The 10,983-nt window shown below is 40.6% G+C and overlaps 1 protein-coding gene across 1 annotated transcript in view; it reads left to right on the top strand.

The window, feature by feature from the left end:
- Window positions 1-609: 609 nt before the first annotated feature.
- Window positions 610-10,983, top strand: part of LOC104511557 (pikachurin-like) — a gene marked incomplete at both ends in the record, with an annotated part of 39,547 nt that continues 29,173 nt past the window's right edge. Inside the window, 4 exons of the mRNA XM_010154224.1 lie at window positions 610-693; window positions 2,363-2,389; window positions 6,745-6,862; window positions 7,127-7,262. Of these exons, the coding sequence (XP_010152526.1) occupies window positions 610-693; window positions 2,363-2,389; window positions 6,745-6,862; window positions 7,127-7,262 (365 nt within the window). The remainder of the gene's footprint in view (window positions 694-2,362; window positions 2,390-6,744; window positions 6,863-7,126; window positions 7,263-10,983) is intronic.

Below are 10,983 nucleotides of genomic sequence, written 5' to 3'. Positions count from 1 at the left end.
CCATTCTATGATTCTATGACAAACAGCATTAATAGTGCTGTACCCCAACCATCTTCTCCTCATGTTTGTTAGCTTTTCATCCTCTGGCATCTCAGGGTCTCTGTGCACAGGAATGCAGACTCTCCCTGGATCATTAGTCTACAGTACACGGCAACAGACATGGAGGGACATTTGTGATACAGCAATTGTTGTTGTTATTTATTATTGTTGTTGTTGTTGTTATTATTATTTAATCATGTAATGTCAGTACCTTCCTTATATGAAGTAAAATGCCTAACTTGTGCAGTGCAGCCCCACAGATCTTTAGCTGTCCGTGCTGACTATGGCCAAATGGTGCACAATTAAAGTTGTCAGTTCAAGTCTCCCTGAAAAGCTAGGCTGTGTTTCACCTTACTTCAATGTATACACTGTAGGATGATATCCTTTGGTCATACTGACTACTTCTTGCAAATAGGAGTGGAATGTAAAAGGGTGTTAGCTTTTCCTGCATTTGAGAAGGTAGGGCATCATACGGTCAAATACTGTCCACACTGTGATAACAATGCACTTGTTTTTAAGTCAGTCTGAAGTTAATCACTGTAAGTGGCTTGACTATTTCTTCTTCCCAAGGTCTTCTACTCAGAGGTTGAAGGTGACAAAGCAGTTAAGCAGCTCTCACATGATGTTCCCCTGAGTTTGGATATGCTTAGCATGGTGAGTATTTCTTTTCATCAACAGTCAGAGCACTGGAGCTGAGCTTGCAGGTGGGGACTTACAACTGCTTGCTTGTTGCTGGTTTGTGAATTATGCTGAGGATCCAATCCCCAGATCTGCTCTGGGTGTTGTCCAAAGGAAATCACAATGGTTTTCTGTAATACAGTCAGTGTGATATAGTTTTGCTCCTTGTTATCTGACTGATTTATCATGTACAACTATTGAGTCTGTGTCTTCCTAGTCCTGACCTTTGGCTTCTACTAAAATAGAACTTTTGCATTTTCTTTGCACTTCCACACATGGAAAGGGAATTGCACAACTCTATTCACAGTTATAGTTGCAATTTCAGTGTAGGTATCTTGCAGCATCTGACACAGGTAACTGTGTGAGTTAGATGCAGTTTTCTGTATATTTTTTTCTTTATGTGAAACTATGGCTTCCTGAAATATAGAATTTAAAGTTAAGTAGTGCTGCTTTAATTGCACTTGGTGCAAGTCCATTTCCTAGAAGATTCCCTCAACTTCTTTTTGTTGTTTTTGAAAGCATTAATTTTCCTCCTTGCTTCCTATTTTCCCCTTTTCCTTTAGTTCTGTTTTTCCTTTTATCTCTCTTTTGCTTTCTTACTTTGCTTTATTTCACTCTCCCTTTGTCTTTCTGCCTTCCCTTATTCTGACCATTTTGCCCTTCTTTTTCCACTTGTGAATAAACACTGCCCATCCTCTTCTGCTGCACCACTGAGTGATTAGTGCCAAGATGACAGCAATTCCTCCATGGTTCTATGTGGTTTTAATACTGTCGGCTTTTAAAGGGTATTCTGGAAACACCCTGGTGCTTCCTCAGTGCAGAGAAGCAGCTTATTGCGAGGCAGGAACAGAGATTTTCCAGCCCCTGCTTGGGCAGAGATTGAAGGAGTGTTGCAGGGTGGGTGCTGTGAGGGGTGCACTTTCATACGACACTCCGCACAGGGCAGTTTGCCCACCAGACAGCAACGTTGCCAGCACAGGAATCAAAGTCTTATGTGTGCGCATAAAGGAACATTTCAGGCTTTCCAGTCTTTATTTAATGATCTTTCTTCACAATTCAATCTTTTCCTCCTTTCTTTTCTGCTCGTCTTCATTTTGCATTATTTCCTTACCTCTCTTCCTTCAGCCTCCCCACCTGATGTTCGGTGAAATGTACACGCTGATATTTCCTGATCCCTGCTGGGCAGTGCTTAGAAACCTTCCCTGTGAGAAGCGTGAGTGAGGGGGATGCTCAGGTTTCCTGCAGTTTTCCGTCACTCTGGTTGTCAGTTCTGGCTTCTGCAGGCTTCTGGGATCATGGCAAAGGAAAGAATATCATTGCCATGATATATTATTTCTTTATTTATGTATTATTTTCTCCCTTCTGATCTTTATCTCTATATTCCTCACCTGCTTCTTTTTCCTCAAAAAAACATTCTTGCTAGTAATGTCAACAGAGATCAAACAGCACACTGCTTTTTTATCTTAATCCTGACAACATTGGGAGAACAGAGTCTGTATCCCAGCCACAGCTCACACAGCCACATAGACTACTATAGGGTGCAGCATTGGCCTTGTTTTAATTCCCTGACCCATTATATATGTGGGTTTGCTATCACTTTTTAGTATATTACTTCGTTAACAAATACTATTTTGCTTTTTCCCAGGGTCAACTTGAAGGACAAGCAATCTTTGTAAGTATTGCTTCATGTGAAATCTGGTTGTACCTATCATTTAAAATGAAACTGAATGTTCCCGACCTGGTCTTGCCACAGATTCACACATAGCAGTTGATTTGGAATGTTGATTATAGGTAGCACTTATAGAGGATATTTTGTAGGTAAAAATTTAGTAAATAGTAGCTGAAGCTTGAAATCCAGGGGTGAAGGTGGACACATGTAGCTACAGCAGCTCTGTTTTTAGCAACAGACAAGTATTTCAGTCCTAGAAAGTATTTATGGATGTCTTGTTTTGCTGGAGTAAACTTGTGTAAAAAGTGAGCCATATCCAGGCAGTGAGGACTTAGAGGGGACAGGGTCGGTTGGAGAGTCAGACATACAGTGACAAGGAAGAACAAACTGGCAGTGGGAGAGGAGGTGAAGAGGGAAAACCCTGAGACAGTCCAGGGAGAGCCGAGGGGGAGGACTGTGGGAAGAGGCCAGCCACGCAATGCCCAGGAGGAAGGAGTGGGAGATAAACAACTAGTATAAAACAGGTTTGAAAGAAATACCGGCCCTTTTAATGGCTTTGCAGCTGGTGAATTATTCAGATTAATTATTTCCAGTCCTGCACTCGGTCCAGTCTGCTTCCTATGAGCACTAAACAGATTGGGTTTGTTGTGAGACGGGAAGCAAGTGGGAGGTGCTTGGATTTCGGTAGGATAAGGGCAGCAATTTCAGTGTTCAACTGAAATCCCTAACATCAACAACCTCTTGCAGACTATTTTTTTCCTGAGAGCTGTTCTAGGAATGGAGAAATCCCATAAAGTTTGTGGATCTTGCACAGCTTTCATGGTCTGTATTAAGGGAAGTTTGGTTGGACTGTAGGAGGCTGATGTCTGGATGAGACCTCAGGAGGCACTTGAACCAGGACTATCTGGTTTGATCCCATCTGAGCTGAGTCTGGATTATGACCTTTCAGAGCTGAGGTTCCGTGCAGGGCCCTTTTTTTTCCTGCTGGATAAAAATAACACTTCTGAGGGGTACTTGTGGAGAAGTATGACTGACTGGGATTAATCAGCTCTCAGCCGTCATTAATCCTCAGGAAGTGGTGTTCTCACTGAAATGCTTTCTGGTATATTCATACCAAACTCAACAGAAATCTGCAACAGTTTTGTGGTTAAGTCTGCACAGTTAATGTTTCTGTCACTAAGCCTCCTCTCCTGTGCCAGGTTCATCCCCACTGCTTTCTCAGGGGCTTCTCTGGACCATGCGAGACTGTCCTAGCAGGAGCTGAACAGGGTTGCCTTGTTCCTGTGTGTGTGCACGTGCCTGTGCGTTAGCAAAGTGGATAATGTATTATATCTTTATTATATCATCTTACAATAGAGAACATGTGAGTGAGAGCAGCCAAGAGAAGTGCAGTGGCAGTACAATCTAATAAGGCAGCTGTTCTACTAGGCATAATATTCAGGAAGTTGAGCACAAGGATTAAGGAAAAGAAAATGTAAGAAAAATCAGTAGACTTTAAAGGTGGGAGGTCTTAGGTCAGGCAGAGAACCCTGGAGAGCAATAGCGCTCCCTATCAAATCACCAAACACACCAGTTCAAAATGGGAAGTGACCAACTGAGACCAGTAGCGCAGGGAAATTGTCAGGGGATCAAGTGTCATTAAACCCAGTTCGGTTACTGCAGCTGCGCCGTAATCCAGTTTGATTTTTTTTTTTTAATTAATACAAAACAAAAGACAAAGCAGGTTTTCTTTGGAAAATAATTTGTAATCCTGGTTTCTGCGCTTACTGCGCAGCCTCACATTTTCAACACGCTTGGAGGGAGAGCAAGCTGTGTGGCGGGGCAGGGAGAGATATTTGGTTTCTAAGTATACCTGATTCCTCTACCACAGAAAAGGTATGATGTTGCTTCATCCCATGCAAGAATGTGAGGTTGTGATGAAAATACCAAATTTCATCTTGCAGGGTTTTATCAATAGTATTGCGTAAGACAAGAAAGTGAGGTTGGTGCCTAGTGAAGCCTCATCGGCAATGTTATGTCCAGTCTGAAGTATCGCGCTTCAAAATATAGAGGCAACCTTAGTGGAGAGAAAGACAATAAAAATGATGGGGAGCTAACTCTTCTACATACTACCTAAATTCCTTATCTGTGAAGCCACTGTGTCTCTTATGGGATGGTGAAAACTTGGGTTTAAGACCCTTCTCCTAAATACAAGCAAAAAAGTTGTGAAATATGTACTCCCAGACTCCTGGACAGGAGGGTAGAAGAAAATATGTTTCTTCTCCAGATTCTCATTTGAAAGTGTTCTGGTGTGAGGTGGGTGTTCCCTGAGATTGCCATGCGTCAGGGTAGCTTGGTAGTGTCCTGAATCTTTTTACCTATTCACTAGTGTTTTGATCCTAGAAGATTAGAAGAAACTTGATCTGAAAATCTCTATGTCCAACTCTGTCCCACTCCATGTCCAACAGCTGTGTTCATGGAGTAGACATTGCCGGAAGAAAGATGCAGATAGCTGTGTGTGTAAGGCAAGAGAACACCTTGCTGAGGTTTTGAGGGTCCACCTGTTCAACTTAAATACCTAAGTAGATATTAGGACTTTGATCTTGATTGGCCTTGTAGTCAATGAGACTAATTCTGTTTAGTTCATTGTGAGTTTGAGTCTGGAGGTAATAATATGGGACAAGTATATCAGTATCATACTGTCTGTAGAGACCCAATTCCTGAGTAGTGTGAAAGAAATAAGACACATAATGAAGGATTTTTTCACCTAAGAATGAATGTAATAAAGGGATGCCAGCAGGAACAAATGCACACAATTTAAATACTGATAGTATGTATGGCATGGAGGATGGAATGGCGTGAGCAGGGTCATCAGTACTGTCGTTGGGAGGAGGTGCTGGATTTTCAGCAACTGGCTTTTCAGATCACATTTTGAAGGATTTCAGTCGCTTCAGCTACGAAACAGTAAGACCCAGATAAATCTTCTGGTGCGAATGTCCTTGCTGCCTCTCTCTGGGCAGTTACTTTTCCACCATTGTTACCATCTCTCTCAGATGAATCCAAATCATTAAAGAAGATCAAGGGTGAATGCTGGATACACGGGATAATGGTCAGGTGGCCCATGTTTACAGGAGATCAGTGATGGAGATCCAAAACCGCAGCTAGAGAAATCACAGATGGCAGGGTGTTGCCAAAAATGTTGTAGTAATAACCTGAATTCCCCAAAGAATAGAGGGGGAGAGTTTTTCCAAAAGACTGTCATAAGGAAATTTAGCAGTTAATAAAATTTTGGGATTGTTTACTATTTTACTGCAACTGGAAATGCATATTTAAAGTCTGTTCCAGAGTGAAGAGAAGGGAGTTCTCTGCATTTTCACATTCACTGTGAATAATGTTTTTAATATAAGAGAATGAAAAATAGAAGAAAAAATCACTGTAAAACAATTTTTTGTAAGTGCTTTTTTTCCACACCAAAACAGCCTGTGGTGTAGAACCTGGTATTCCTGTTTACTTGTATATGCTGTCAAAATTTGTAAATGTGGGATATACATCTCTCTACAGACAGGCTGCAGATAAAGAATACTGAACTTCTATACACACATACACATGCTCCATTAAAGACCAGAGCTAAATGTCTGAATCTGACCCATGCTATGAGCACCAGTCAGTGATAAAATGTAAGTTTTTGGTGACATTTGCTAATTTCCAGGAGATTTGAGCAGGCTTCTCTGAACAGTATTCAGCAGCACAAGCTTTTCACATGGAGGTTAGCACTGCCTCCCTTATGGTAGTTATCTGTGTGTTTATGGCAGAAGGACAAGTAAGGGAAATGCTTGCTTCAGGTCAAGGTTGATAGGAAAAAAATTGTGAGAGGTGATGGGACTGGTCTCTGCTCTGTGAGAAACTGAAGATCATCAGTTCACACTGCAGCAACTTGCTTCATTCTTAGGAGCTTCTATGGTCTCTGGATTTAAAAGAAAAACAAACAAACAAAATAACCCAAAGTAAAGAAAAGAAAAAAAAAGAAAAAGAAAATGCACCAGACTGATACTGAATGCCAGAAACTGGCTCAAGGGAGGGAATAGTATGTGACTTTGACTTCACCAGTAAAAAAGCCGGGCAGTGAATGCAAACGACCTTGAGAGTTATGCTGAGAAATGGGTCCAGGTCATCCCTGTGGATTCCCCCTGGGGCAAAGTTGCAGCTTGAGAGGAAACATGTGGTGCTGTTTGTGTTTGTTGCTTCTGGGCTGGGGACAGGCCTCCTAGGAGGTTACATGGAAAATGCTGTGTAGGATGCCCAAAACACAGCTCTCAGCACCATCCCCAGTTACACGGAAGTGCTTTCACAATGCTCTTGTCTTCTCTTGGCTCTGTCAGGAAGTTGTTATTGGTGATCTAAAGCCAGGCACTCCTCACCGTGTTAGCGTTGGAGCATATGGCTGGGCAGGGAAAGGACGACCCAGCATGCCCAGAGATGTGACAACCCTCTCCCAAGGTAATGCTGCAGACATGGCTTTCTGTGGTGAAACTGGCTGGGCACGCGTCTGTTACACAGCAGCTCACTCTCACTGAAGTCTCCACCATGTGCAGGATTGTAATATTTTACTATGAATTTTCCACAAGTGTGGGGTTTTAGAGGGGCAGCAGGGGAGGGGAGAAGCCTATGTATTTGACTCCCAAGTCTGTGGGTGTTGGGTTATTGTGTGTATTAGCCCGTCTGCTTCTCTAATGCTATTCCATTGCATCTCTTCTGGCTTAGATAAGTGCATGCCCCCTGCACCACCTTATCAACCTCAGATTGTGGTAGTTTCTGATTCAGAAGTTGCATTATCCTGGAAGCCTGGAGTAAGTGAAGGAAGTTCTCCCATCCAGCACTACATGGTGGAGTTTATCAGGCAAGTTTGCTAGTGGAGTCTGAATTTCAGTGTTACTGCATTATAGTTCTTTTATTTTTTACCTAAACTGCACTATTAAACTGCGTATAGATTCGTCTCATGATTTATTTACTCAGTGTTTATCATACACTTAGTTCTCCTTTCAATTTATGTTGAATTACCATGGACATTTAAAGACAAAACCAGAAGTAATCTTATTTGTTATAAAATCACCAATAAGTCATACTTTCTGATTGCACAAAATAAGGTCTAATTCGATCTGTTCCCTCTAATAAAGGCCTCAGTGAATGAAGTTTCTACTGTCATCAAGTGTCAGACGATGCTGAGAAAAGAGTGTGTGGCAGAGCAGTTCCCCTGAGCAGGAGTACCCTGGACTGCTATAGGAAATAATCAGGGCTCTCCAACCTCCTTATGTTGGGCAGCTTCATCTGACAATTTGGGTCTTGAGCTTGCCGGACACAGACTTGATTTGTTATCCTAAAGCTAATCAAATTTACATGAAACACTGGCCTTTCTGTTTAGATTTTTGAGGGGAGATGGGGTGTTGGTGGTTTTTTTTTTTCCTTCTTTTATATTGAACTTGCTAAAATTTGCAGTAATAGAACTGAACTGTGAGAAGTTGCCAATCAAGTTGCTTTTATAAGACGCCTGTGAAGGGTCAGGAGGAGGTGGTTGTATCTGCATGCACAAACAAGTATTCATACCTGACTGTTCATATGCTTGTGTAAGCTACTATCTGCGTACAAAGCTGTTCATTTTCATTTGCTTGCCCCTATGTTTACTCTTACAGTGAATACAAAATTCAGCCTTTGGAAGTTTAATCCTTTGCATGAACACTTGATGACAGGTTTTAGTTAAGTCTCCTGGAAAAGAAGAGAGAATCTGAGCTGTGAAAGTAAAAAAATTGTTCTTCAGAAAAACAAATCCATTTTGTAAAAAGAATTTTGGTGGTTAAAATAGAAAAAAATATGTTGTTAAAACAGACAGAAAGAACTATTGTTTTTCAGTGCTTGAAGTATGGTTACAATCTAGAAGATACTGATATACTGAAAAAAATTCCCAGGTTGAAAGTCTACTTGCATTGCACTTTGGTTTTGAATCAAAATGCCCCATATTTAGTGGGAAGCCATTTAGTGTCCACGGGGAGGCAGGACATGAGAGCTGAAGATACATTATGACCGTCATGTAAACTCTGCTGTAGCACTACGATGAAATCTCTCCAATATCTATTTTTCAAACACAGTTGTTATCTGAGCCTTTCTCTCTTCTCCCCATCTCTTCTCTCTCACTTTCTCGATGGATGGGGAAGGGATTTTGTTGGGTTCTGACTGACCACACTTCTGTCACCTCCATGCTTTTGCTGGAAAGTGGAGCCTGCAGGTTTATGTACACCACTCCATAGCGCCAGGGTCCTGCTAATGGAAGGAGAAGTGGCGCACCATCATCTTCAGCTGACACACTGAAAGTGCACCCTTGAATGTTTTTGTTCAGCCAGGGAGTGGAAAGCTGCCTTCACTGTTTAAGTGGAAAGATGCGAGTAATTGAAATTTCAGTGTTTTGTTGGTTTTAGACTTTGGGAAAGAATTTGCTAACAGCACAATGTTTTGATTACACTGTTTAGTTAGAGGTTTAAAGCTAAGCTGGAACTGTATTTGTTAATTTTGAGATTATGCTCTCTTAGACTTGGAAGCTTGATTATATATTTGGCCAAAGTGCAATGAGCCATAAGCCCTAATGGCAGTTAGGGGTAAAAATTTAACTTTAAGCTTCATTGTCTTTTGCTGAATATAGTTTTAATTACTATAAAATGTATTAACATGAGTTAAAGCTGTTAAATTAAACCAGTATAAAACCAAAACAAAACAGTGCGAGTAAATTCAGGATTAATTCTTCTTCTGTCAAAGAAATACAGTATTATCCTGTGCTTTTGCAAAATTAGTAATTTTCTTATGTAAATCCGTAATTTCTCTTGGGTTCAACACAAACATCTCAAAACTATGACAGTGTTTAAAACATTTCAGTCCCCTTAGAACTAACTCTATGACTTTAACCCTAGAAAAACCATGCTGGGAGACTGAAATGAGGGAAAAACACTCTTTTCTTTTGCTTAACTCTGATAATTGGGGATTAAAATCTCATGAAAATTCAATACATTAAGTGTTGGCACATACCAAAATCTACCAGAACCACAACTAACCTGCAGTCTGTTTCTACTTGGGGTATAAATTTGAGCCTTTATTTAGGCACTTGCATGGGTTTCCCTTGGGAAATTTCGTTCACTATAGGCAGTGGAGGCCTGCAGGCAGTTTCAGATGTGGGACGAGCTGGGCTAACTCAGGTTCTGCGCTGCAGCTGACTATAAGAGGACGCTAAGGAGACCACAATCCCAACCTGATTAAATGCTGAAAATCAGGAGAGTGAATCTAGATCTCACTGCGCAGTTCATAGGGAATATGTAAAAGAACGTGTTAAACCCAAAATAGCTAATGGTGTCTGTAGAAACTTGCAGGGTGAGTGTAAATAGTCTGTTGGTTAATGCTGAGAAATATTTCATGACACATGGCATTCTTATGAAAGGCTCTGAAGTGAGACCCTGGACATAAACATATTAGTTTGGGTGTTCTTCCTGAAGATACTATTGAAAGAAACTCAAAAATGTCTTGGATATTTTCATTCCAATTCTCCAAATAATCAAAATTTTAATCTGTTGAATGCCCATCCAATCTTCTAAACATGGAGACTAACTTATCCAAATTTTTAGTTAGCCAGCATCTACAGAACCACATGTTTTTCGGCAGTGTATCCCCTGAAAGTATTGGGTCACTTTCTTTTCAACTCCTTAGTATGTAGCTGGAGTCAACAGCTTTCAATATCAATCTTGACATACAGGAGAAATTTTTCAGTGTCTTGGTAGTGACATGAAACTTCTGCCTCAAGGAAATAAGCAGGTTCTGCTGATAAAACTGGGGAGATTCATTAGTATGCAAATGTTAGGGTGGAGCAGATTCTGCAGTGTTGTGGCCAGATTTATTGATTCGCTTGAATTTTTCCCTCCTAAAAAAGATGTATCCCTGAATCCAGTATCTGTTGAACTATCTGTGCGTGGCGCTGCACTGAACCCCACAGTCATATTTGCTTATTTTTGCAAAGAACCCAAAGCAAATGGTCTGACCAGGGAGATACCTCCTAATGCCCAGCAAAAATAACTTCAATACTGTTTTCATGATTAATACATGAAACACATACATCTGCCTCAACATTTGACTTAGTGTTTGTGAGGGTTGAATCCTTGAAAAGGAAGTTAATGAAGAAATAGAAGTGGAAGATGCAGAAATTAGAGGGAAACTGCTTAATAATGTTAGACAGCATCAGAGGAATACTTAAAATAATGATGAGGTTAGAAAATTGTCTGCTTTTCCTTTCCTCAGAGTTGACCTGGCATAGTGGTTGATATATTTTGTAGGAAGTGTCACAATAAAACTAAATAATAATAATTACTAAAAATAATATCCCAGAGTATGTTATTTTCTACAATAAATATTTTCTATAGAGAATGTAATGTACTTGGTGCTATGCTTTTTTTTGGGGGGGGGTAGGAAGATATTTTTAAAAAAAAATTGTAGAGATGAATTTGCCACTTGAGTACAAACACAGCACAAAAGAAAAAACACCTTATAAAAATTGGATTGCTAGCAGGTGCTTCACTCTGCTAAATCGTTTC

Source organism: Eurypyga helias, unplaced genomic scaffold, assembly GCF_000690775.1.
Source record: "Eurypyga helias isolate BGI_N326 unplaced genomic scaffold, ASM69077v1 scaffold38106, whole genome shotgun sequence".
Taxonomy (NCBI): Eukaryota; Metazoa; Chordata; class Aves; order Eurypygiformes; family Eurypygidae; genus Eurypyga; species Eurypyga helias.
The sequence above is the reverse complement of the archived record's forward strand: the minus strand, read 5'-3'. Positions and strand labels throughout refer to the sequence as shown.